This window comes from Echiichthys vipera (genome assembly GCF_963691815.1).
Source record: "Echiichthys vipera genome assembly, chromosome: 16".
NCBI classification, from domain to species: domain Eukaryota; kingdom Metazoa; phylum Chordata; class Actinopteri; order Perciformes; family Trachinidae; genus Echiichthys; species Echiichthys vipera.
Genome location: NC_139841.1, coordinates 8,264,299 through 8,286,086, shown reverse-complemented (window position 1 = coordinate 8,286,086; position 21,788 = coordinate 8,264,299). Strand labels below are relative to the sequence as shown.

At 41.5% G+C, this 21,788-nt stretch overlaps 2 protein-coding genes across 2 annotated transcripts; one reads left to right on the top strand and one right to left on the bottom strand.

The window, feature by feature from the left end:
* Nucleotides 1-4,970: 4,970 nt before the first annotated feature.
* On the bottom strand, nt 4,971-8,143 carry ccnb1 (cyclin B1; the record flags this gene model as incomplete). Its single annotated transcript, XM_083929975.1, has 9 exons — nt 4,971-5,456; nt 5,643-5,753; nt 5,960-6,100; nt 6,181-6,417; nt 6,542-6,700; nt 6,794-6,982; nt 7,077-7,175; nt 7,764-7,874; nt 8,123-8,143. The coding sequence occupies 9 exons, from the start codon at nt 8,141-8,143 to the stop codon at nt 5,352-5,354; spliced, it is 1,173 nt and encodes a 390-aa protein (XP_083786101.1). The 3' UTR covers nt 4,971-5,351.
* Nucleotides 8,144-10,782: 2,639 nt separating this feature from the next.
* On the top strand, nt 10,783-17,661 carry LOC310959188 (AN1-type zinc finger protein 5-like). Its single transcript, XM_083930449.1, has 6 exons — nt 10,783-10,908; nt 13,992-14,176; nt 14,287-14,434; nt 14,735-14,838; nt 15,075-15,203; nt 16,249-17,661. Exons 2-6 carry the CDS (start codon nt 14,020-14,022, stop codon nt 16,395-16,397), a joined length of 687 nt encoding a protein of 228 aa, XP_083786575.1. The 5' UTR covers nt 10,783-10,908; nt 13,992-14,019; the 3' UTR covers nt 16,398-17,661.
* Nucleotides 17,662-21,788: the final 4,127 nt, after the last annotated feature.

Here is a 21,788-nt window from a genome sequence, read left to right as displayed (position 1 = left end):
TCACCATTGTGATCAATGATGAATCAGTAGCCTTTAGCAGTGGAGCTGTTGACTGAGAGTGTTGTCAGCTCAGCTATGATCCTTGTTAAAAGCTTATCAAAAGTGAGAACAGAAACTATGGAAACTCTATTGTCTTTTGGGTCATCTGTGTTACATCTAAAGTGTAGAATCAAGATGGCGGGCAGATGTGTTGAGTGGGCGGCGGGTCTGTTTTACGCATGTGTAATACATTTTTGAGAGATAAAGACTCATGTGAACAGAACTGCTTAGTACTCAAACATCACAAAAGCATTTGGACTTGGTCACCTCGTTTTGTTTACCACATTTATCCACCCCGGCATGGGAATGCAGGGCCCAAACATACAATTCACCAAAATGGACGGAAGAGGGAAACGACTGATCGTTAAATTCTGTATGCTTTCATCAATGCCCTGGCCCAATGTGACACACCGAAGTGGCTGCTAAATCACCAACACAGCATGTACCTCACCTGTCTTACAAATACAAACTGCTCTCACAAACGTCGTACATTTAGTGTCTGATTACTCACCTAATTCCTTTGCCTGTTCCTTGGCTGTCTCTGATACAACTGCCACTTAACCAAGATCACAGGCTGTGTCTGGTCTGACCGGTGTGGAGGAAGAGGGAGACCCGGGGCCGTTGACACGATGTACTGTATATCCTCACTAACCCTTGAGATCGTACAACAGCAACTCCATAACACGGACGTCTCCCAAATCTTCCCTGCTAAAAATTGAATTGAATTGAATTGAGACACTATGGGTCTCCATGCCAGGGGCGATTGTTCAAAATCTTCAATATTGTCACCGGCCTGTCTAACCTAACTCTGTCATAACATGACTCTCACAGCCAAGAGGCCCACTAAATCCCGCTTCCATTTGAAGCCCAACACTTCAAATGCTCCTAATAAGCGTATGGCACAGGAATCAGAAATCCACCAAATGTTGAAACTAGCCAATATTCAATTCTCATATATTTCTGACAAAAGTCTGACCACTCTTTTTATTCTGTCCAAATAAAATGATTTGCCGAGCTTCCTGCCTTTCATCCTTTGCAGCGTCCCTTCCAGTTGCCAGTGCTGTGCAGCATTTCCAGAAAGGTAAGAATTACTTTAACTGGAGACAAATGATACCTGATACAGATGTGAATGTCCCTGTGCCAGCAAACCATGACATAACAAAACGATTCTTTAGGAAAAACAAATATAAGGCCAATACTAAACACACCCTCCCCTCGACCACTGGTGGCATAAGGACATTAATGAAGGAGAGAAATAATGCTCCGAGACATTCACTAAAATCCAAATTATTGACTGACAGGCATATATTTTAGATGATGGACATTCTTAACATCTTGCCAAAGGACTGCAGTTGAAAATTAGCCTGGTGGCTAACACTGGCACGTTTACAGAAATGCTGATGGATTTGCACTGTCCTTTAAATAAACAAATAAGAAAATAAGAAAAATAAATAATAGACTGCTGAGCTATTGACCTTGAATGATATTAATAAAAAAAAGGTAAAATGTCAACCGAATATTGGCGCTAGATAAAAATGCAAGTGATCACCAACGTCATTAGGATACACTGTCTGGGTACCAATGAATGTCTGTGCAAACTGATGTGCCAATCCACTCTGTAAATGCTGAAATATTTCACCTCGAACCACACATGTCAACATTGAGTGGCGTTAAATGAGGGGGTTCACCAAAGTCAGTAGGCTTTCTGTAAAAGATTTAAATCTCCGAGCCCAACACTAAGACCCGACCAAGACGAGTGGGATTGGTTTAAAGGAAATACAAACTAGCAAGAGGGTTTTATTCCTTCCCTATCCAAGAATGATAAATCAGTGTTGCCAGACTATACATGCTGTGGAGATTCAATTCAATTCAATTCAATTTTTATTTATAGTGCCAAATCATAACAAAAGCTATCTCAGGACACTTTACAGAGTAGGTAAAGACCACACTCTATGACTTATTTCTGATTTACACAGACCCAACAATTCCCCCGTAGAGTACGGTGGCAACGAAAACCTTCCCTATAACAGACAGGAACGTCAGACAGATCCGATCCTGTTGTATTGCAGTGGATGTTGGATCTGTATATGTTTATACATCTAACGCTAGAGTGGATCCAAGCGAACTCTCTATCAGCTCTGATCGCTTGGTCTTTAATTGTCATCACAGAACAAGTGTTTTCTGAGGCAGGCATGTAAACTGTGGTTAATCCCCCCAAAGCTGTGCATGAGATATCATAAGGGTGGAGTGATTTTGTATCATTTGTGTACACTTTAAGCGTTTTAAGGTGACCAGCAAACATTGTGTCCCAGTGTTCAGTTGCTGAGTTGTCTCGAACTGTGCAGCCACCGTGTTCAATTTTCCATCCTAATAAATGTCACACAGCTGAATCTTCATCAGAAAAGCCAAAAAGTGTTCCAGGCAGCTGCAAGTGTACGGTTTTGAGCCCCGCACAGGAGGAATCTGTCTTGTAAACCGATATGGCTGCCCAGTCATGACCTCAGCCTCCAAGTATGAATTCCCAGTATGATCTGTGGGTTTAAAGGGCCGGCTTTCCAGGAGGAAGGAGGCTAATTATCACGTGTCCATGTGGAAAACAACAGAAGGTTCAGAGCTGGATAGATAAAAGGAATGTGCTCCTAAGGTCAGCATTGCTGCTCATATGTCAGATAAGTCTTCTTCTTAGATCAGTGTGGTGTCAAACACTTTAGCATTACATGACTTTTGAAACTATCAACGGATGGTTTGGCTGTGTTTCTACCTAATAAGACAGTGAAAGCACCACTGATGATTTATGTGGAACTTACTCTTGTTTCACTGAATGAACTCAATCTCCCAATGTGCCAAATAATGCTATTCCCCTTCAGCGGCAAATGATTTCTAGTCTCGGCCTATCAGCAACAGATGCACTGAAGCTGTTACCCAGGCCTTTAGGAGTGATGGCCTTATGATCCTGATAATGTACACAGTGACTCCTGTGGGGCAGATGGCAGGAGGTATTGTACAGCAAAGCTCTCCTGGTGTCCCCTGGGGGGTTGGAGGATGGATAGAAGGATCTCAGCTGTGAATAGGTTTCAGTGATAATAGCTCCCCCTCTGCTCTGTCCATTAGTGTAAATACTTGTGGCTTGGTGTGGTGTAATTGAAGTTGTGAGGAGACTTTGCATCTGCAGCTACATGAGACCTGACAAGTATTGAATAGTATGACGCTGAGGAGAGTTGCGCTCAACCAAAGGGGTTGGGAACGGATTACACACATTTCCTGTTATTTTTTTGACAGACAACTTTTCAAAACAAACAGCCCTGTGTGCTATACTTTACTCAGAATGTTAATCATATCAAAACCAAAAATCAACCTTTTTTACCCCCTTTATAATAATGTAATACTCTAACAGTTGGCTATATTCATATTCACTTCAAAAACTATAGGCACAGTCAAACTAACTTTATTTTCAAGCACTTACACTGGAGATCAAAATTAAGGAAGAAATTAATACTTAAATTATGAAATACTGTTTTCTATTTTTCAGAATGTGATAGAACATCTGCTGTGGCTATACCACTGCTGTACTAGCACGTTTTTATTAAATAACCAAGGCACTTCAACAAAAACCGTGTCCCTAAGCTACAGCTGATATTCTATCAAATTCTGAACAATAAAAAGTAACAGTATATCAAAATAAATCATTAATACTTTGATCTCCAGTGTCTATCAGCCTGGCACTGGCTTTCAAACATGAGAGAAGACAGAACTAACTACTGTCAGTGTATTTTAATGCATTTGATTACTAACATGTCTGGATGGAAGCATGAAAAACAATGGTGCGGCATGAGTATGTAGCCAACATACTACACAGCTCAAATTTGCCAAGCATTCAAATCAGATTCACACTATAGTCATTCAAGCTAGCTGGCACACAAGGAAGTGATGGGAGCGGGAAGAAAATCTATGTATAGTAAGTTTTTTCACGTGCAGGTTATCCATGGAAAACCAGTTTAACAATTTAATTAAACGCAACAATTCCCTGACTTTGCCAACTGCAGCTGTTGAATAGAACAGAGCCATCGTTATTAGTTAACACCTGTGCTCTCCCTAACATCACAAGTCAAATGTCTTCTGTGGAACATAGATTACACAGTGCCCTATTAGAGCCTACACACTTACTGGTCAAACAAACCAGCAATGCATTAGTCCTCTGGGGGGGGATGTAACACGGGCCTTCATTTCAAGAACCATGGATGCAGTCCCAGTGTACTGTATTAAAGGACATCTGGGGCTTTCTAGTGATGCCTCACATGTGGGTCCTTGTAACAAAATGAAGATCTGTTCATGGGTCTTTTGAGTGTTAATTTCAAAGTACATTTTAGACTATATCCTCTGGGGTTGGGCAGTGAGACTTACAACCATATTCCAGTAAACAGTTTGGAAGGAGGGGGCACATTTTCCCTTGTGCACAAAACTGTAAACGATTAATGTGCAATGATTGCCAAACTACAGAACATGGTTAAAAAAAGTTTTGATTCAACTGAAAGCACATGTTTAGTGCAGCTAAACATGTGAGTAAGCAGCATGGAGGTTTGTACAGTTGAGACCGCAAAGCACAACTTTACAGGCAGACAACCTTTGAAAAACGTCTAGAGTCTCAGCGGTACATTTCCCCACCTGGCTATAAAGAAGTTTACCCATGAGGCAGAGAACTGGAAGCTCAGTGGGATGAACTTTAAGCTCAGAGCAACCTCTAGTGGTGACCAAGAGTAAAGACAGAGCACATTTCTGGTGTGAACCATTTAATAAAGGCTTTAAGAAAATTAAAAAGTTAAAAGTATTGCTGTACATTTTACAGATAAAAAAAAAAAACATTAAAAGCTACACCCATCCACTGGCCCCTTTATTGGTGACCATTTTAAACATGCCACAAGTTTGATGTTTAAATGCTTGGCAGCAGTTAGAGCTATAAAAATAACTTCCAGACATAAGCTTGGATATAAATTAATGACTTGGTAAAACATTGCACTCAAGGATACCCTTTCAAGACTTCAGCCAGCTATTCAACAAATGAAGTCTGATTAGGTGACATGGCTCACCTCCCTAAAGAGCGAGGTGTTTTACCAAAATTGAACTGCCATTTTGTAGACTTTAAGATTAAAACCATCAATAGTAACTTAAAACTTGTAGCATGTTTTGAAAAGTCAGTTTATACACGATTCAGTTGGTTAAACAAGCAAACCACCGACATGGTCCTTGGTGGGCAGCGCCTTCAATCACATTTAAGTTACAACTGTACAAATCAGCACATGGTGCCAAAAATCATCTCACTGGGTGAGCTGCTTTGCAAGATCCTTCACCACTGAAGACTTCAGCTGGGAGATGGTGGCAATTCTCATCTGCTTTGAAGTGGAATATTTGCCTTTAATAGCCTGCAAGAAGAGAGCTCAAGTTAGCAGTAGATCAAAAACACTGACATTAGTAAAGTGGATGGGTATTTAATCATATGCCTTGTTAAATGTTTTGATTCAAGGTAAACTAGTCATGCACAGGGTGATATTGTCTCTGAAAGCATTGAGGGAAAGGGGAGAAGAGTTTTAGATTTTTATTACACTTACCATGTGCTTGGTCTGCCCTTCATTCACCTTCACAACATTCTTGGCAATGTGTGCCATCACAGGAATCAAACTCTCTGCCGTGTAGTCCATGTAGTGCTGCAGTGTCACATCCTGAGGAGACATGACAGTTTGTTTAGAAGAGGCAGCGAAAAAAATCCAGATAACCCATTCAACATGGCATCTCTTGTCACAATTTGTAACATTTAAAATTAGCCTTACAGGTCTTTAGAAAAAGACAAACATCTAAGCAGCCTCACTGTTTTAGCCTCTAGTTCTGTTGGAATAAGGAGGTGGTAGACACTGGCATCCAAACTCACCCATTCACCAGCATCTAAGATCTTGAGGGTCAGAGCCAGAGCAGCACTTGCCAAAATTGAGGGTGGGAAGTGAACCATGTCATAGTCAATCATCGTGAGCTCCAGGAGGTATTTTGCCAGAGTGTGTTGCTCAGCCGTCACCTGAGGATAGACAGCCAGGAATTGACATTAGCCGCTGGTAAAAAAGCAAAAGGTAGTCGCTGAATCTAGTTGCTACAAACCTCATAAATCTTTGAGGCCCTTCTGAGAAACTGAAGGGGAAGAGGGCGGCCTAGTTGGAACTTGAGGGTCCGGAGAATAGTCATCTCCATGTCTCTGATCTGAGCGGTGGTGTAGGCCCGGTCTGTCACATAGGCAAAATCTGAGATCTCTGGGGGATACATCTCCTCATACTTGGAAGCCAGGAACATGGCAGTCACGCCCACCAGCTGAAGCTGCTTCTTGGGGACTGGGTGCTCCTGAGAGTTGAAATCACATGCAGATTTTAGAAAATTGGTGGCATCAAGTAGGTCAGAAGGCCAGGGTGGTGAGCTTTATAGTTCCAGCTTAATACAGAGAACTGATGCTTTAACTGTCACTCACCTGAAGGAAGCGATCGATTATTCCCACAGTCATGTACATCGTCTCCTGCAGCAGACGGAACTTCAGGCTCACTTGCACTAGCCAGTCCATGAGAATGGCACGCATGTTACCAGTCACCTCCTGACCCTGCAGGTAAGCAGGTCTGATGTTCTGCTCAACCTGAGATTACAGGAAACTGGTTAAACCCCAGAAGAGGAGGCAGGAGATGCCAAAAAGATTTGTCCAGCTTTAAGAAAATTAAACACTGCTTGCCTCAAGCTGTCTGAGGTACTTGTAGATGTTCTTAACATATTCACTGCAGAGCATGGGGTTGTCATAGTCATCTGCATCCACATCCCTGACAGCTGTGTGAAGCATGACGTCAGAAAATGCTTGACAGAGGTCAGCAGGAGCACAGCCAGAAGTCTCCATTGGAGTGGGGGATGCTGGTTCAGGGACAACCTGGAAAAAGGTGGAAATCTCAACACGAGTACAAACAGAAGCCCCACCCCACCCAAGAGGCTTGTGTCCCAACAGTCAGATGCGTACAACTCACCTGCACCTCAGGCACCAGTGTAGTAGGAATAACCTTTTCTGGTTCAACAACCGCCTTTACAACTTTGGCAGTCTTTTTTGTGGCCTCCGTCTTGACATTCTAAAATGAAAAATCATTATTTAAAAAATAATCAGTGTAGAAGGTGTTTTTCCAATCAGTAAATATTTGAATCCAATATTTAAAGTGAAATTTCCATCTCTTACGTGGTACAGCCTAGGCTTTTGAATGCAAACAATTAAGATTTCCTTGGACTATGACATGTACAGGGCGTTATACCATTATCTATATGGCAGACACTGACATTAAGCATAGAGTCACCCCTTCTTACTGCAAAGAAAGTTTTAAGAAGGCAACATTATTGGCAGTGGACAGGCATGTTACCAAACTGGTTAACACCCTTTTGCTTCTTATTTAACATAAGCCCTGTGGGCACAGCTTTTAGCCTTTCTGGATACAACGTTTTATTCATATATGCAACAAGCAGATGTGGAACCATCTCGATACAAAGAGGTTAACAGTTCATGTTAATCAGCACACAAAGCCTAGTGAGGATGTTAAATGCATGGCTACGTTAGTGCGTTTGCACCATAGTACTTTGAATTGAACTTTAATCGCTCAAAAAAAAAAAAAAGTATCTAGTCAGAAGATGCCATTCCGTCCCATTCTTGCCTTTTTATGTAGCGTTACTTCTTTGTTGAGGTTTCCGATTTCACCCAGGGCTGCTCGAGGCTTCAGTGTGGGCCCGGTGACCGAGCAGGCCTTCCCACCGAGGTCAGACCTGGTAGAAGCCAAGCGGTTCTGCAAAAAAAAAAAAAAAAACATTTAGCGTTAAGTTAAATTGCATGTTATTCATTTCTAATGGTGACTCTTTAGTCGAATGCCTCTTGTGGAACAGTCGCACGAGAGCAGAACCCCGAGCGACGCACGAGGGCTTTTAAGGCAGTAGCTATTTAAAAATAGAAATTAAACAAAAGCACATTTCTTCTAAACTCCTTCCCAAGACTAAACCTGAAAAGCAGAAATAAAAAGCATGAAAAAGTACGTACTCTGGTTACTCGGAGAGCCATTTCGAAATATGCGTCGCTTCAACAGACAGACGTGCAGCCGTAATGGAGAGTGGAGAGCTGTATTCGGTAGGTCTGGCGTCTGGGTTTAAATCCTCGCTCGCTTCAAGCTGATTCGCTGAGTCCGGAAACCTCCGAGCATCTGATTGGTTGAGCACATGTGTTTCGAATGCGTTCCCCAGACGACCATTGGTCACGTGATGTTGATTTTCTGTCTTCCTTTTCCTGTTACGTCTTGCTTATTATTGTTATTTTTTCATATTTTATAATGCAAACGTAATTTTTCATCATTTATAAAAGTAAAAAATAAAAAAAGAACTGTGCTGGCTTACTGTAAAAAAATAGAAAAATAAAAAAAAGTCGGAATTGACGCATTTACCCGTGTTTCCTGTTGCACCTTTTTATACAGTCTATGTGATAAACCCATAAATCCCGATAACCCCAGATTACACGATTTAGGCTTAGTAAATAATCAGCAGCCGGACTGATAGACTTTTTCGATTACTTACCCCAGCCCCAAAAAAAGCACATACATGTATCAACGCCCAGTGCTTTCTTATTTTCTATATTAAATGTGTTTCTGACTAAAATGTGTCCTATGGTCTTAATTAACAAACTAGGACGCTCCAAACGCTGTAAACACATCTATCCTGCTGACAAACGTCTTCAAAAATGTTTCATGCACATTGCAGCTATATTTTGTGTTTTTAATCTCAAGTTCAAACAGCTTTTAAGTCCTAAAAGATCAATGGGCAGAAACGGGAAATGGATCACTATGACTGAATAAGATACAGGTTTATTGATCGTTGCACCAGTACAAGAGAAACAACAGGAGTAAATTCAAATTGGAATAGAACAACAATAACAACAGACATATATTATAACAGGACGGCTATGAGCTAAAATTATTAGATACAACTTTACAAACTAAAGAGTATTTGAAAGACACAGTGACATGTTAAAGTGGTAAAGTAAGTGGTGCTGAAAGTGACAGTATTGTGTTTACAAAAAAATGAAAATGTGGCTTATCAACACTTACAGCTGGCAACACTAAAAGATAAGCCTGTTGTTATGTTTTGATAAAATGTTATGTTTTGACTTCTTAATTGTATAGTAAGGGTTCGAATATGTATTTTGTATTACATTGTACACGTGTTGTGTGCTTTTTTCTTCTCTCCTTTTCTTCTTTTTTAAATTGTACGTTTTATTGCCTTTTCACATCATGGCCGGGGGACTACAGATGGGAACTAGCCTTCTGGCTGATTCTGTCTTTTTTTAACCATGTATAATCATGTGTTTCATCAAATTGCACTGTCCCCTTTTTAAATAAACTAATACCTAATACCTTACAGCAGCTGAGTCCACGTGTTTATATAAACAGTGTTCACCAGACTAATATATGATATGATTAAGTAATGTAACTCAGTCTTTGCCTGTATAAATATAACAGAATATAGTGCAAGAGCCAATGTTATTTATTAACATTATATATTATGATGTGAGCCATAGTGAAGGAATTCAGACATTTAAGGTGCAGTGTAGTAGTAATATAGAATAACATAACATATAGTATAGAACAACAGTATATACTATAGTATAGTGCAGCAATATAACAAATGAAGTAGGGAGATAATAATAATAGTAGAGACATTTGAATGTTGATAGTTGCGTGTCATTGGGTTTGTTATATAATTGCTTGTGTTTTGTGAGCAGATCAGAATTGGTATTGCAGATAGGCCACAGTAGCTCAGTCCATAGGTGACTGGTGGCTGGGAACCGTAGATTCGAGTCCCTGTGTGGACCATGAATGGAGTGTGGACTGGTGGCGGAGAGGTGCCAGTTCATCTCCTGGGCATTGCCGGGTTGCTGTTGAGCAAGGCACCGAACACCCAACTGCTTGGGGCGCCGATCCATTGGCAGCCCCCTCGCTCTGACATCTCTCCATTAATTGCATGGATATAGGTCCTGTTTGTGCATGTGTGTGTATTTCAGGCCTGTGTGTGTGTAATCTGAATAATATAATAACAGAGTGAAAAAGTTGAATTTCCCCTTGCGGGATTAATAAAGGAATGCTTCTTCTTCTTCTTAGTATTAATTGATCAGGATGGGGGAAAAAACAACTGATAAAGACGCCCCTTTAAGACCCACTTTTTCCTGAGCGCTGTAGTTTAAAAAAAAAGTATTCAAACAGATGCGTTCGCCCTGAGCCTGAGCCCTGTTCGGTAACCCACCCGTGACAGTCCCATACACTGAGGACTGTTCCGTTTCATCGACATGTACATGGGGAGATACAGATATGACACTCGAAATCAACGCTAGGAACTTACGAGGAACATTTGAAGGCAACGCATCCTCTAAAACTTGTGTTACTGGATCTACAGACAGGTGTACAGACGTCGACCCTTCCTGATTACATGAGTATTGACTTTTAACTAAGTCTGTCTACTGGGTGGAAGATGCAAGCTCTGTAATAGCCTGTGAAATATTTGGTGGCTATACTCCAACGCCCCTGCCTTCCAATCGGAGCATCACAATTTCCGTGACGTCCGCCGGAAAAAGAGGACGCAAACGCATCACGTAAAACAAAACAGATGCCACCACAAATCAGCGACGTCACCGATACTAGCCACTAGTGTGAGGAGACTGAGGAGAGAGGCACAAACAACGACCCACCTAGACGGCCCTAGTGAGTTTGCTCCAAGAAAGCCCGAGTTATTCCGTCAGTCAAGGAAGTTCCCAGAAAGAACAGCATTTCTCGGACACGGAAGGTAAGTTATCCAACGTGAGTGAAGCCCTAGTCAGCTAACGTCGGTGGTTGTTTGGGAAGTTTCTGAAGTGAACGGTGAAACAGGAACGTAAACTATCTTAAAGTCACATTTTAATTGAAAGTGAATAGCCTCGTCGTTAATGTGAATTTGGCTTCGTAAACTAGCGAGGATAAACGTTTTAAGAAATGTTCCGTTTGGTCCACACGTGTCGACGAAAACTTTCCTCAATCTGAAGGTTGTAAATTGAAATGAAGCTTTAACTCAAACTTTAGCATGTTAGAGCAGCTAACGCTAGCTCCTAGGTCATTTAAGATTATCACAGCATTATCATGAATGTATGTGGGTGTTTTAGAGCACCTACGTGTTCACCAATGTTGGCTAAATAAAGAAGATCTGTGTTCAACTTGGCTCACGTTAATCTGCTAACGGCACCACAAGTTCTTGTTGGCTATGCTAACTGTGTTGCATCCAGGTTTTAACATTATTCCCCCCCGCTTAAGTCCATCGTTTTGATTCACACGCGTATCTTCCATGGGAATACTCGCAAATGCACTTTGTTACAAGTTATTGTCAAGATACTTGGTTCGTTTGTGGTGGGAACAAAAACAAAGATGAGACAAAGCAACAGCAGTGCTAACCCTGTAGCTAACCTCTAGCATGCTAACACTAGCGAGATGACGAGAGCCTGCTCACACGGTTGTTGTGGCTAAATTTCGCTTGGACAAAACCACACAGCAGCAAACGGCGCTTTGGTTGTTTGTCTTCAACTAAAAGCTTTTATAACTTGGTTCAGAGGTGATAATGTTCACCCTACCAGGTTCCGTGTAGCATAGCTTTTGAAAGAAATATGTCAGCAGCCACCATTAGCTTGCTAGCATGACTCAGTGGATTTGTATTAGTGAAACGGCTGTGGCCCAGTGTTTGTGAGGAAGCAGCCGAGGACTGCAGTCCACCTTAAGCCACCCCCGCTGAGCACACCTAAGTAGAGATGGAGGTCATTGAGCCTTGAGGGCGAGTTTGATGTTCGCATGTTGTCGGTACAACTTCACCTTAAGCTCAACGTGATTTTGGCTTTTGTCTCGGCCCTTTTTGCTCTCTAAAGGTGCTGTGTTGAATGTTGTACTCTGTTCCCACCAATCCCACGGCCAGCACAGTCTTAACTGTAGCATTTGGCAGCCCCTGTCTCCCTAATGTGTTTTTCTTAGAGAGCTAATGGTGTCTTTGATGAGGAAACCTTCTCTGACGAGGATACACGTTCTGGCATGATGCTGTTTACAGGGCTCTCGAGGTTGTTTATAAATAGACGTGTTCCCAGTCACAGCCCAACTGTATTGAGGTAGCTCAGCAGTGTGCTTCTCTCATACAGTGTCACATTGCACTCTTGTGACAGAGGAAATCCACCATACACAGGTCCATGTGAGCACTGAGCGCTGCAGTTGATGGCAGCGGTCAAGTGATGACAGTTTTGGGTCAATGAGTAAGGTTTTTGAATACAACATGTTTCAGAACAATGATAGCCCCATTCAATAATATTAAAAGTACTGAATCTCTAAAAAAACAAAACAAACTTTCGGTGTGTGTTCAGTCATATTCGATGGTATCGAGCAAAGCTTTTTTAAATTCTAGCATTGTTTCGTTTAAAATTCTGGTGTTGTGACAGCCTTAGAGAGAAGGATGCCTCAGAAGCAGTTCACAAGAATCTGACATTTGTGATGTGAATACTTCTCTTTTGGTTCCCCTATGTTTGCCAATTAATATAAACCGCCTTCTTCTGATATCCTCACAACCTCCTTAAATCTATGAGTCTGATGCAAGTTTAAGTCTATTTGAGTGACATTGGCCAAAGAAGATAGGACTCATACACCTTGTGTTCTAACTGTGAGTATGCTGTAATTTTGTCAATATTAGTTAAACATTCAGGTTTTAGACCTAAATGTCCCCCACAGGCATATTTGTGAGTAAATAGGTATGCAGGAGCTTTTATAGTCAAGATGTAAACTTGTCAGACTGGTATCATTATAGCTGTGTCTTTTTATACTCTGCAACTGTAATTAATTCACTGCTGCTGATACCAAAACAGTTGGTCTCTCCAGTAATGTCAAAACCATTTGTTTTTATAACTTTGAGTATGAATGTTTATTTTATACAACCCTTAGTCAACAAAATAAGTCAAAGTTCTCAAAAGTTGCAACCAGCAGCCAAATGGGTGTTTTGCCCAAATAAAATTGTCTAAAATTTGAATGACAAAATGAAGACGGTTTGAATACATCACAAAAGACCGCCTTTGAAACAAAGGTTGCGATCCTATCACCCAACCGTTTTGTTTTGAGTGATTCTCCGCACAGGTCATGTGATGGCACCTGAGCAGTCTCATTCGCTGATGAACCTGCTTAGATGTGAGTTAAAGCTCCACAGAAGCTAACAGCTGGATTAGTTACAGGGTACTAGTTGCCTCTTTTAAAAAGTAACTAAATTACTTCACTGATTATGTCCACCAAAAGTAATGCGTTACTCTGGGTATTAACTTTTAGTTACTACAGCCTATAGCTTTTATTTCAGTCCTGTTATTATCTCAGCAGGGATCATGCGTTCGGTTGTGTGTAGGGATCATTGGCTATCCATAGGATTTTATCAATACTTTTGATAAGTTTGGTTCTTTATCGATACTCTAACTGGCTCTTTTTCCTTACTAACTAAAAATAATTAATAATAAAAATCAATTACCGGATTAGTATTTAATTATATTTTAGCTTAGATATAACTATAGCAGCAAGTAAAGCTTACAACGGTCAATTAATATCTCACTGAAAACAAATATTTGTCAATGAAATAAATCATCCTTCTGACATCAAAATCAAGTTTTAGAGAGCATCAAGGTCTGTTTCCATATTAATTAGAAAACTGTTTTAGAACAACTGAAAATATTGTAATCGTTCAGCCACTTCTGTAGATGGCTATGTCTTTGTGCAGAGTGAATCCACTCAGTATTGCCGATTATTTCTGAAGGTCTCTTTATCATTTCTGTATTTTGGTTGCACACACACAACACTCACTCCAGCATGTGTCTTCGTTTGTGTCTCCAGGTCAGCGCCCCAGGCGACAGACATCGCTATGGCACAGGAGACCAATCAGAGCCCAGTTCCTATGCTATGTGCTAATGGCTGTGGTTTCTATGGCAACCCTAGGACTAATGGCATGTGCTCTGTGTGCCACAAGGAGCACCTGTCAAGACAGAACAATGGAGGAGTCAGTACGTTGACTGCTATGGGTAAGGCCCGCTGTGTCAGTCACAGGGTTTTTTGTGTATCCTCATGCACATAAGACTAACCCCCAACCTGTGTATCTGGCTATAACATGCAGTCACATTTCCTCCCTCAGGCAGCAGTAGTGGCTCCGCAGCTGAGGCCTCTGCCATCCAGAGGTTAGAGGCCACCTTGAATAATGCTGCAGCTGCTGCAGTCGCAGCTGCAGAGGTGGCAGCTGAGGCCGCCGCTTCTGCCGAGGCTGCTGCCAACGAGGCTCTCAGGTGAGCATCAGCCAGGGTATATTATACTGCCTTCAAATGGAACCTGTGAGGGCACAGTTTTAAAATGGGAAGTTGAGAACACCATATCGTATGTACTCAACAAGTGGTTTGAGTCCAAAGTACACTGTTGTCCATTCATAGCAACTTTGTGTATAGCAGCACTGACATTTAAAAAAATGCTAACAAACTTCTTCATTTGTATATTCAGTGCTATCAAAATGTTTCAAGTCATGAATACCTCATCAGTGGGTCATTCCTGTGGACTCTTTATATTCATCTTGTCCCGTTTATCATTTGCAGTGGGATTTCAACTGCCATGTCTGTAACACAACAGTTGACTGAGATGAGTCTGTCCTGTGAGGAGAAAGGAGCATCAGGGAGAAAAGTAGAGCTCCCAGAGCCAGGTGAGTTGGATTTAGAGGGTATGGCTAGATCTAGGTCTTGATTTTACAGATCAACTTCATATGCATTGTTGTTGTTATTTAAACTCTAGAAATTGTATTGCATCACATGTTGTGTGTGTATATATATATATATATATATATATATATATATATATATATATATATATATATTTTTTTTTTTTTTTTTTTTTTTTTCTATAATTGTGTAGTTACGTGTTTTTCTTGTGCGTCTCCAGTGTTGACTCAGCCCACATCCTCAGCCTCTCATCCCTCCACTGCTGGCAGTGAGGAGTCCAAAGCCCCAGAGCCCCCAAAACCCAAGAAGAATCGCTGCTTTATGTGCCGCAAAAAGGTTGGCCTTACAGGTAAGAAGTGGCACCGCTTTAGTTGGTACGTCAATAATCCACAAACCAACCCCTTGCTTATATGTGAAACACTATTGGACGGGGGCACAACTTAAACACAACAGCAGCAAAGAAACCTGAAACCTCTAATACTTAGAGAAAACACACTGCCATCATAGCTGTCAGCCACTGACAGTTACAAGCTAAAAAACAACAGTAACTTATAAAAATGCTAACTACACTCACCATCCTGTTACGTCTGCTAGTCACTGATTTCGAGCTTAACATATTCCTCATCTTAGTCTGGGTCTGACTGACGCCTGGTTCAGGAAGCCAAAACTTTACTTAGTTGCGGACCGTTAACGTCAGCTTGGCGGGCAGCCCCAGGTCTGTGTCCATCCATCCACCTGCAGGGTTCTGTGTTGCGTGGTATGGCAGGTGCACCGTCGCCTCCTGTCTGAAGCTGGCTCAAACATGTAGGCCTATGGCTGATTCTCTCCAATGTGTTTAGTCATCTAGATGATGCACGTTACTCTTTTGCCTTGGGCCTGCTCGTCAACTTGGGGTAGAAGCTAAATGTAGTTACAGAAGAGTCTCAACCTACAGCTCACAGAGAATGCACCAGGAATGTGAGCAGCAGGGACTGGCGGGGCGAGGCCAGATGCAAAGTTCCTAAATGAGGGAGAAAGAGTCATTCCAGCTCCATCTCTGAATTATTTAACTTTCTTTGAACCTTCTGGAAACTCATGTAAACAAACTAATAATCATAGCAGAGTCATTTTTAAATAAAACGTGTCTCGAGTGGGACGTTACATTTTTTTTGACTGATTATTAGTGTAAGTAGTCCGTCCCAATCTTCTGTAGAAAAGTAAGGAAAAGATCAAAGATGAGCTCAGAAGTTTGATTTCAGGGAGGTCCTTGTTAGCAGAGTGGTTCCAACCAGGGACAAATAAAGGCAAATACAATCACATTTCAAGTTTTTTTCCAGGATGCCTACAGCTAGGAAAGTTTGGCCGCTGTGAGCACTTGTTATTGATTTGGTCTGTCCTCTGCTTTGGAATTTCAGGTTTTGATTGCCGCTGTGGGAATCTCTTCTGTGGAATTCACCGCTACTCCGACAAACATAACTGTCCGTATGACTACAAAGCTGAAGCCGCTGACAAGATTCGCAAAGAGAACCCTGTGGTTGTGGCTGATAAGATCCAGAGAATATGAAGAGGTCTCTCAGCGTGACTGTGAACACTGGGAGCAATCGGCTTGAAAAAAAAAAGAAAAAAGAAATGGACTTGAGCCCAACCTTCTTCCTGAAGGACCTGTTTTCTTCCCCTTGTTTCCTACACATCCAAGACTTTCCCCCCCAGTGCATGAAAGTTAATTTATATTTTCAGCTTTCATTCTTGTTTTTTTGTGAGTTTAACACTTTTTTGGAGACTTGTATGTGCGTGTGCGAGGTCCATATCATGGGATGTGACTGAGGGAAACTGCTGAGGAAAAAGTCATTGCCCTCTTTGGAAGATGCTGTTGATGGCTGTGCAGGCTGTTTTTGTCACTTGAACTCTGCCTGGAAAGAGTTTGGACTCTCAGACTTTGGCTGCTGTCGGCTGATGGTGCCGTCTCAGCCACGCTTGCTCTCTGCTGGCTTGAGTAGCAAACTTGTTATTGTTGTAACCCTCCTCGTCAGACTTTGCGTCCTGATTTAGTTTTTATCCACCTGAACTGCTTCTGTGCCGCTGGAATCTCATCCACTCTGCCCCCTCAGCACACAGCTCAGACATATTGCTAAAGAGGCTTTGTTGCTAGCCCTTTCTTGCTGGCTCATACGCCTTCCCTCCTGCTGTGCGTGCGGCGCTAGAAACACATGTTTTTTTTTTTCCTTCTGTTGATCTCGGGCTGAATGCTGTGACCTGCTCTGTGCCCAGGATCTGGATGTCGACTTCCTACTTTTTATGTCTTTATAACCATCCAGTGAAGTCACATGACTGTTGATCATTTGTTTCCTCTGTTTTCCAGAAAAGTGGTGTTAACGCTGTGTGTTGTATGACAAGTAGCCTAAACTTGTATTAATTTTTGCCTTTGAAAGGGTTTAGCTCCACTAACATGTTCATCTTTTACTTCACTATTGAATGTTTCCCTCCATTTTTAATGTGAGCACATCGTTGGGAGTGTTGGACCGTGTGTGTTTGTGTGTGTGTGTGTGTGTGTGTGTGTGTGTGTGTGTGTGTGTGTGTGTGTGTGCGCGTGTGTGTGTGTATGTTGAGGCTTACTGCTGCGGTGATTTAGACCTGTGTTCGTAGGTTATCAATCATTTTCAGTTTTTTATTTTTAGTCCAGCTGCTTAATCCGTGTGTTTTTGTTTTTTTACCCTTTAGTTATGCAAGTTTGTACAAACGTCTTTATTTATATACTGCAGTGCCCGTAATCTTCCAATAATAAAGAATACATTGTATGATGTAAATAAATTATGTTCACAAATATAGAATCAAGAATCCACGGCTCTTCATTTTAATGCCTCTGTTTTTCTGTCTGAAGTGAAAACTGAGAGCTTGTCTTTTTTTTATTTCTGAACTTTTAACATCTTTATGGTTATACTTTATATAAAATGTAATTTACAGTGTCCAGAAGATTTTGAGTTTAAACTTTGTTGGGATTGTGCAAATTGCTTAAGTGGCAAGTGAAGTCTATAATAGATATTATCTCCTAAAATCCACTGGCACGTTCTGCATCGATCACTGTTCACGATTGTAGTTGTCACTCAAATGTTTTTACAGCAGCGAGAGAACAGACTATCATTCCTTGAGACTTTACAGTCTCAGTAAACAGGTCACAGTGCTTACAACAAAAGTGAGGGTCCAGTCCCCAACCCTGCAGGGTGGACGTTTGGATTGAGCCGATGAGTTTGCTACAATGTAACATATCCGTCTCTCTTGGTCTGTAGCGAGCGATGGAGAGCGAGCCGAACCCAGCATGCCTTTGGGCGGTGTAACGGTTAATGGGGGTCTCCTCTCAACATCCAACACTACTGTGTACATAAGGCACTTGAAATAAATATGTCCTTTAAATCTTAGGAGTTCGCACTCAACACCGCACTTCCTCGGGTCCTCACCAAACGCCAAGTGTAAAGCCAATAGGATGAACAGCTGTCGAGAAAATCAGAGGACGCACAGAGGGTACTTCCATTTTAGTTACGTAGATGTGTTGATAGGAGAGCATGTGCGCACTAAAACAGATTTTTAATTTACTCTCAACAAAAGACACGTTTAATCATGTCCAGAGTGTTAGAATACGTTCTGTCAGCATATCTATGTTCCAGTGCTTTATGATTCAAAAACCCCTTTTATGTTGCACAGGTTCAGATGTCCGCTGCAGCACTGAGCTGACATTTCCAGGCTGCTGACTGTCTGTTCATTTGCCACAGCTCTGTGTTTCCATGTGACTCAAGTCTCTGCAGGGGTAACGGGATCCGCTGCAGCGAGGGTGGCCTCGGGTCACGTTTTGACACCTGCTCCCCTGCCTCACTATGAGACTGTATGTTGTGACTGACGCACACACACACATAGAGTATACTAACTCATAAGCAGGAGCAGCACATGATGTCACGGACACTTCTGTTTCACACGTCTTGCTGAGCATGAGCACAAATGATGAACACACACAAAGAAATAACTGATTTTGTGAACTCCTGACCAGCCATTCGAAAGCAGAAAACTGGTTCTCCACATCGTGAAGTCAATGTACCACATTGAGTGTAACTGATACACTGATATGCGCTCACACATTAATTGTGTTAACTATGTTAATCTTTTCTACAAACATACAAACTTCCATTTTTCATGGAGACTTTTTCCACAGGCTTACAAAGGGCAAAATACAACCACACACAAATTATGTTAATAACTAACTTCAAACTCTTGTTGATACCATTTTTAATATTCAGATGATCCAGCTCAGGAATATAAAGAAACATTTATTCCTCGGAAACAAATGTACAAGACCTCGCACTATCTGTAGAGCAGCCTGTTGTTTTACAGTGGTGTTACAGTAGTAACTATACGTTTTCATCTCGGTCAGTCTTTTTTAGGAGTAGCCACTAGATGGCATAACAGACATACAATCCCATTTAGCATATGTTGCATTACAATCAAAACCCAAACATGAATGTACTCTTAAACACATTGTTCAGTTGGTGTCACATTATGGAACTTTTGAAGACAAACACTATAAATACCACACACTCAATGTGAACCTAACAGTGCACATTTAAAACGGGCAAACTCTGGAACATGATACACAGATACTGTGATTAATACAGTCTCACGTGTAAATAGGTTTCACAGATGTATCGTAGCATTTATGTCCTACACACACACACACACACACACACACACACACACACACACACACACACACACACACACACACACACACACACACACACACACACACACACACACACACACACACACACACACACACACACACACACACACACACACTTTGTTTCCCGGTCACAGATGTGCAGTAACAATGCAGCCTTTTCTAGACTTGATCCATTAACTTTTAATCACGTATGCATCTTTCATGGTGGTCATGCATAAAATATTGATTTAGCAACATCTGATGGGTTTTTAGTCATAAAGGTGTTTACAAATGCACTTTGAAAACACAAATGTGTCCAGATGTGAAGAGAAAATGGTGAATCCCTGCTCTTTGTTTTGTTTTTGTAAAAAGATTTACTTTTTTTGGCGCTCATGGCATTTGCAATTTTATAGACAAAAAAGTAAGTCAACAGAAAAAAAGTTCACACATGATTTTTTTTTCTGATATGCAGTTTGAGGCTGTACAGTTGCGCCCCCTTCTAAACTTTGTCCAATCACTTCACTCTACCACATGTGGACTCGAGTCCTGGAGTTCTGTGGACGCACTGGAGCCTTTGTGGAGTGGCAAAGCAAACATTTATGTAAACGACATATTTCAGTTTTTCGTTTTTTAATATGTTTGCAAAACATAATAATATATTCATTGACTTGTAAATGAATTTTCATTATAGGTTATTGCATTTAGATTGAAGGGCAAATGGTATTTTATCTATTTAGAATTAAATCTACAACAAAGAGTGGGCAAAAGTGAAGGGGTCTGAATACTTCTGAAGCCACTGAACACTGTAATATTAGGTCTTATCAGACGGACTCTGCTGTGAAACCAATTCAATTCAATTCAATTTTATTTATAGTGCCAAATCATAACAAAAGTTACCTCAGGACACTTTACAGAGTAGGTATAGATGATTTACATAGACCCAACAATTCCTCCGTAGAGAACGGTGGCAACGAAAACCTTTCCTATAACAGACAGGAACCATGGGTCAATGCTTACTGCCATGGCTTCAGTTTTAGACTCTCATGATAGTATGTTAATACAAAATTAAAAAATGCTAAATTAAGAAATGTCTTGACACATGGATAGATTTCTTCCCTAACGTTTGTAATTTAATTGTATTGACCACAAATGACCTCGCTAACTTACTGTCGTACACAGTCAGAGGAGAAGCACGGAAGCAAACAATGAGCTTGAGTGGATGGGGGCAGCAGCATAATGTATTCCTGCCACCATCAATAATAGTTAAAGTAAAGGCTATATTTGGAACATTTTCACCACATTACATTGTCATCAGACGGCCCTGTTTAAGTTTACATGGAGGGGACCGATGCTGTTCTCTGCTCTCTTCAGAGCCACCAGACAGCACTGACAAAAACAGTCCTGTACCTCACAGAACACGGGCGTTGCTGCTCTACCACTGCCTCAGTCTGCTAGTTTGTCAGTTTTAGTAGTTCATAACCCTTTAGAGCAGGGCTGCCCAATCCTGCTCCTGGAGGGCCACTGTCCTGCATGTTTTAGGTTTCTCCGATCTCTAACACACTTGAGTTGATTTTCAAACCTGTATCACACATCAGCTGCTTGATAACGAGCACATCATCAGATTCAGGTGTGTTGGTGCAGAGAGAAACCTAAAACATGCAGGGCAGTGGCCCTCCAAGAGCAGGGTTGGGCAGCCCTGCTTTAGAGCAACAAAGTCACACAATAACACAGACAAAGTGATCGAGGCACCGTTATTTAAGTATATTATGCTGTCATATTCCCAACCCCCTGTGTTCAAATTCTCTGAATAGGGGGGCAGGAATGCAGCAGATGTGATGTGTCAGCTCAAGCACACCAACCTGTACACAAGCACAGGTCTAAAAGGGTGTGATGATCCGAGTCTTACCTGTGGGAACCGATAACCATGTAATGGAATCGTTTTGGATGTGAAAAATGAGCTCCACTCTATTATTTAATGGGGCTTTGAGGTGTTTCTCCATACGCTTTCAGGCCCTGCAGGCACAGGGAGCTGCTGTCAGTCTCTCCTGCAGGTCGGATGACTCTATACCTGCTGTGTTTCTATTGAATACATCAAATAAAGAAAATACTGCAGCTGCAAGGTCATCTTGGGGTATTTACTGTTTGCCTACTGAGCCTCGCAATATGGAACCCTAAACCTTCATTAAATCTTTAGGGCGTCTGGTCTTCTTGTGTGTGTGTGTGTGTGTGTGTGTGTGTGTGTGTGTGTGT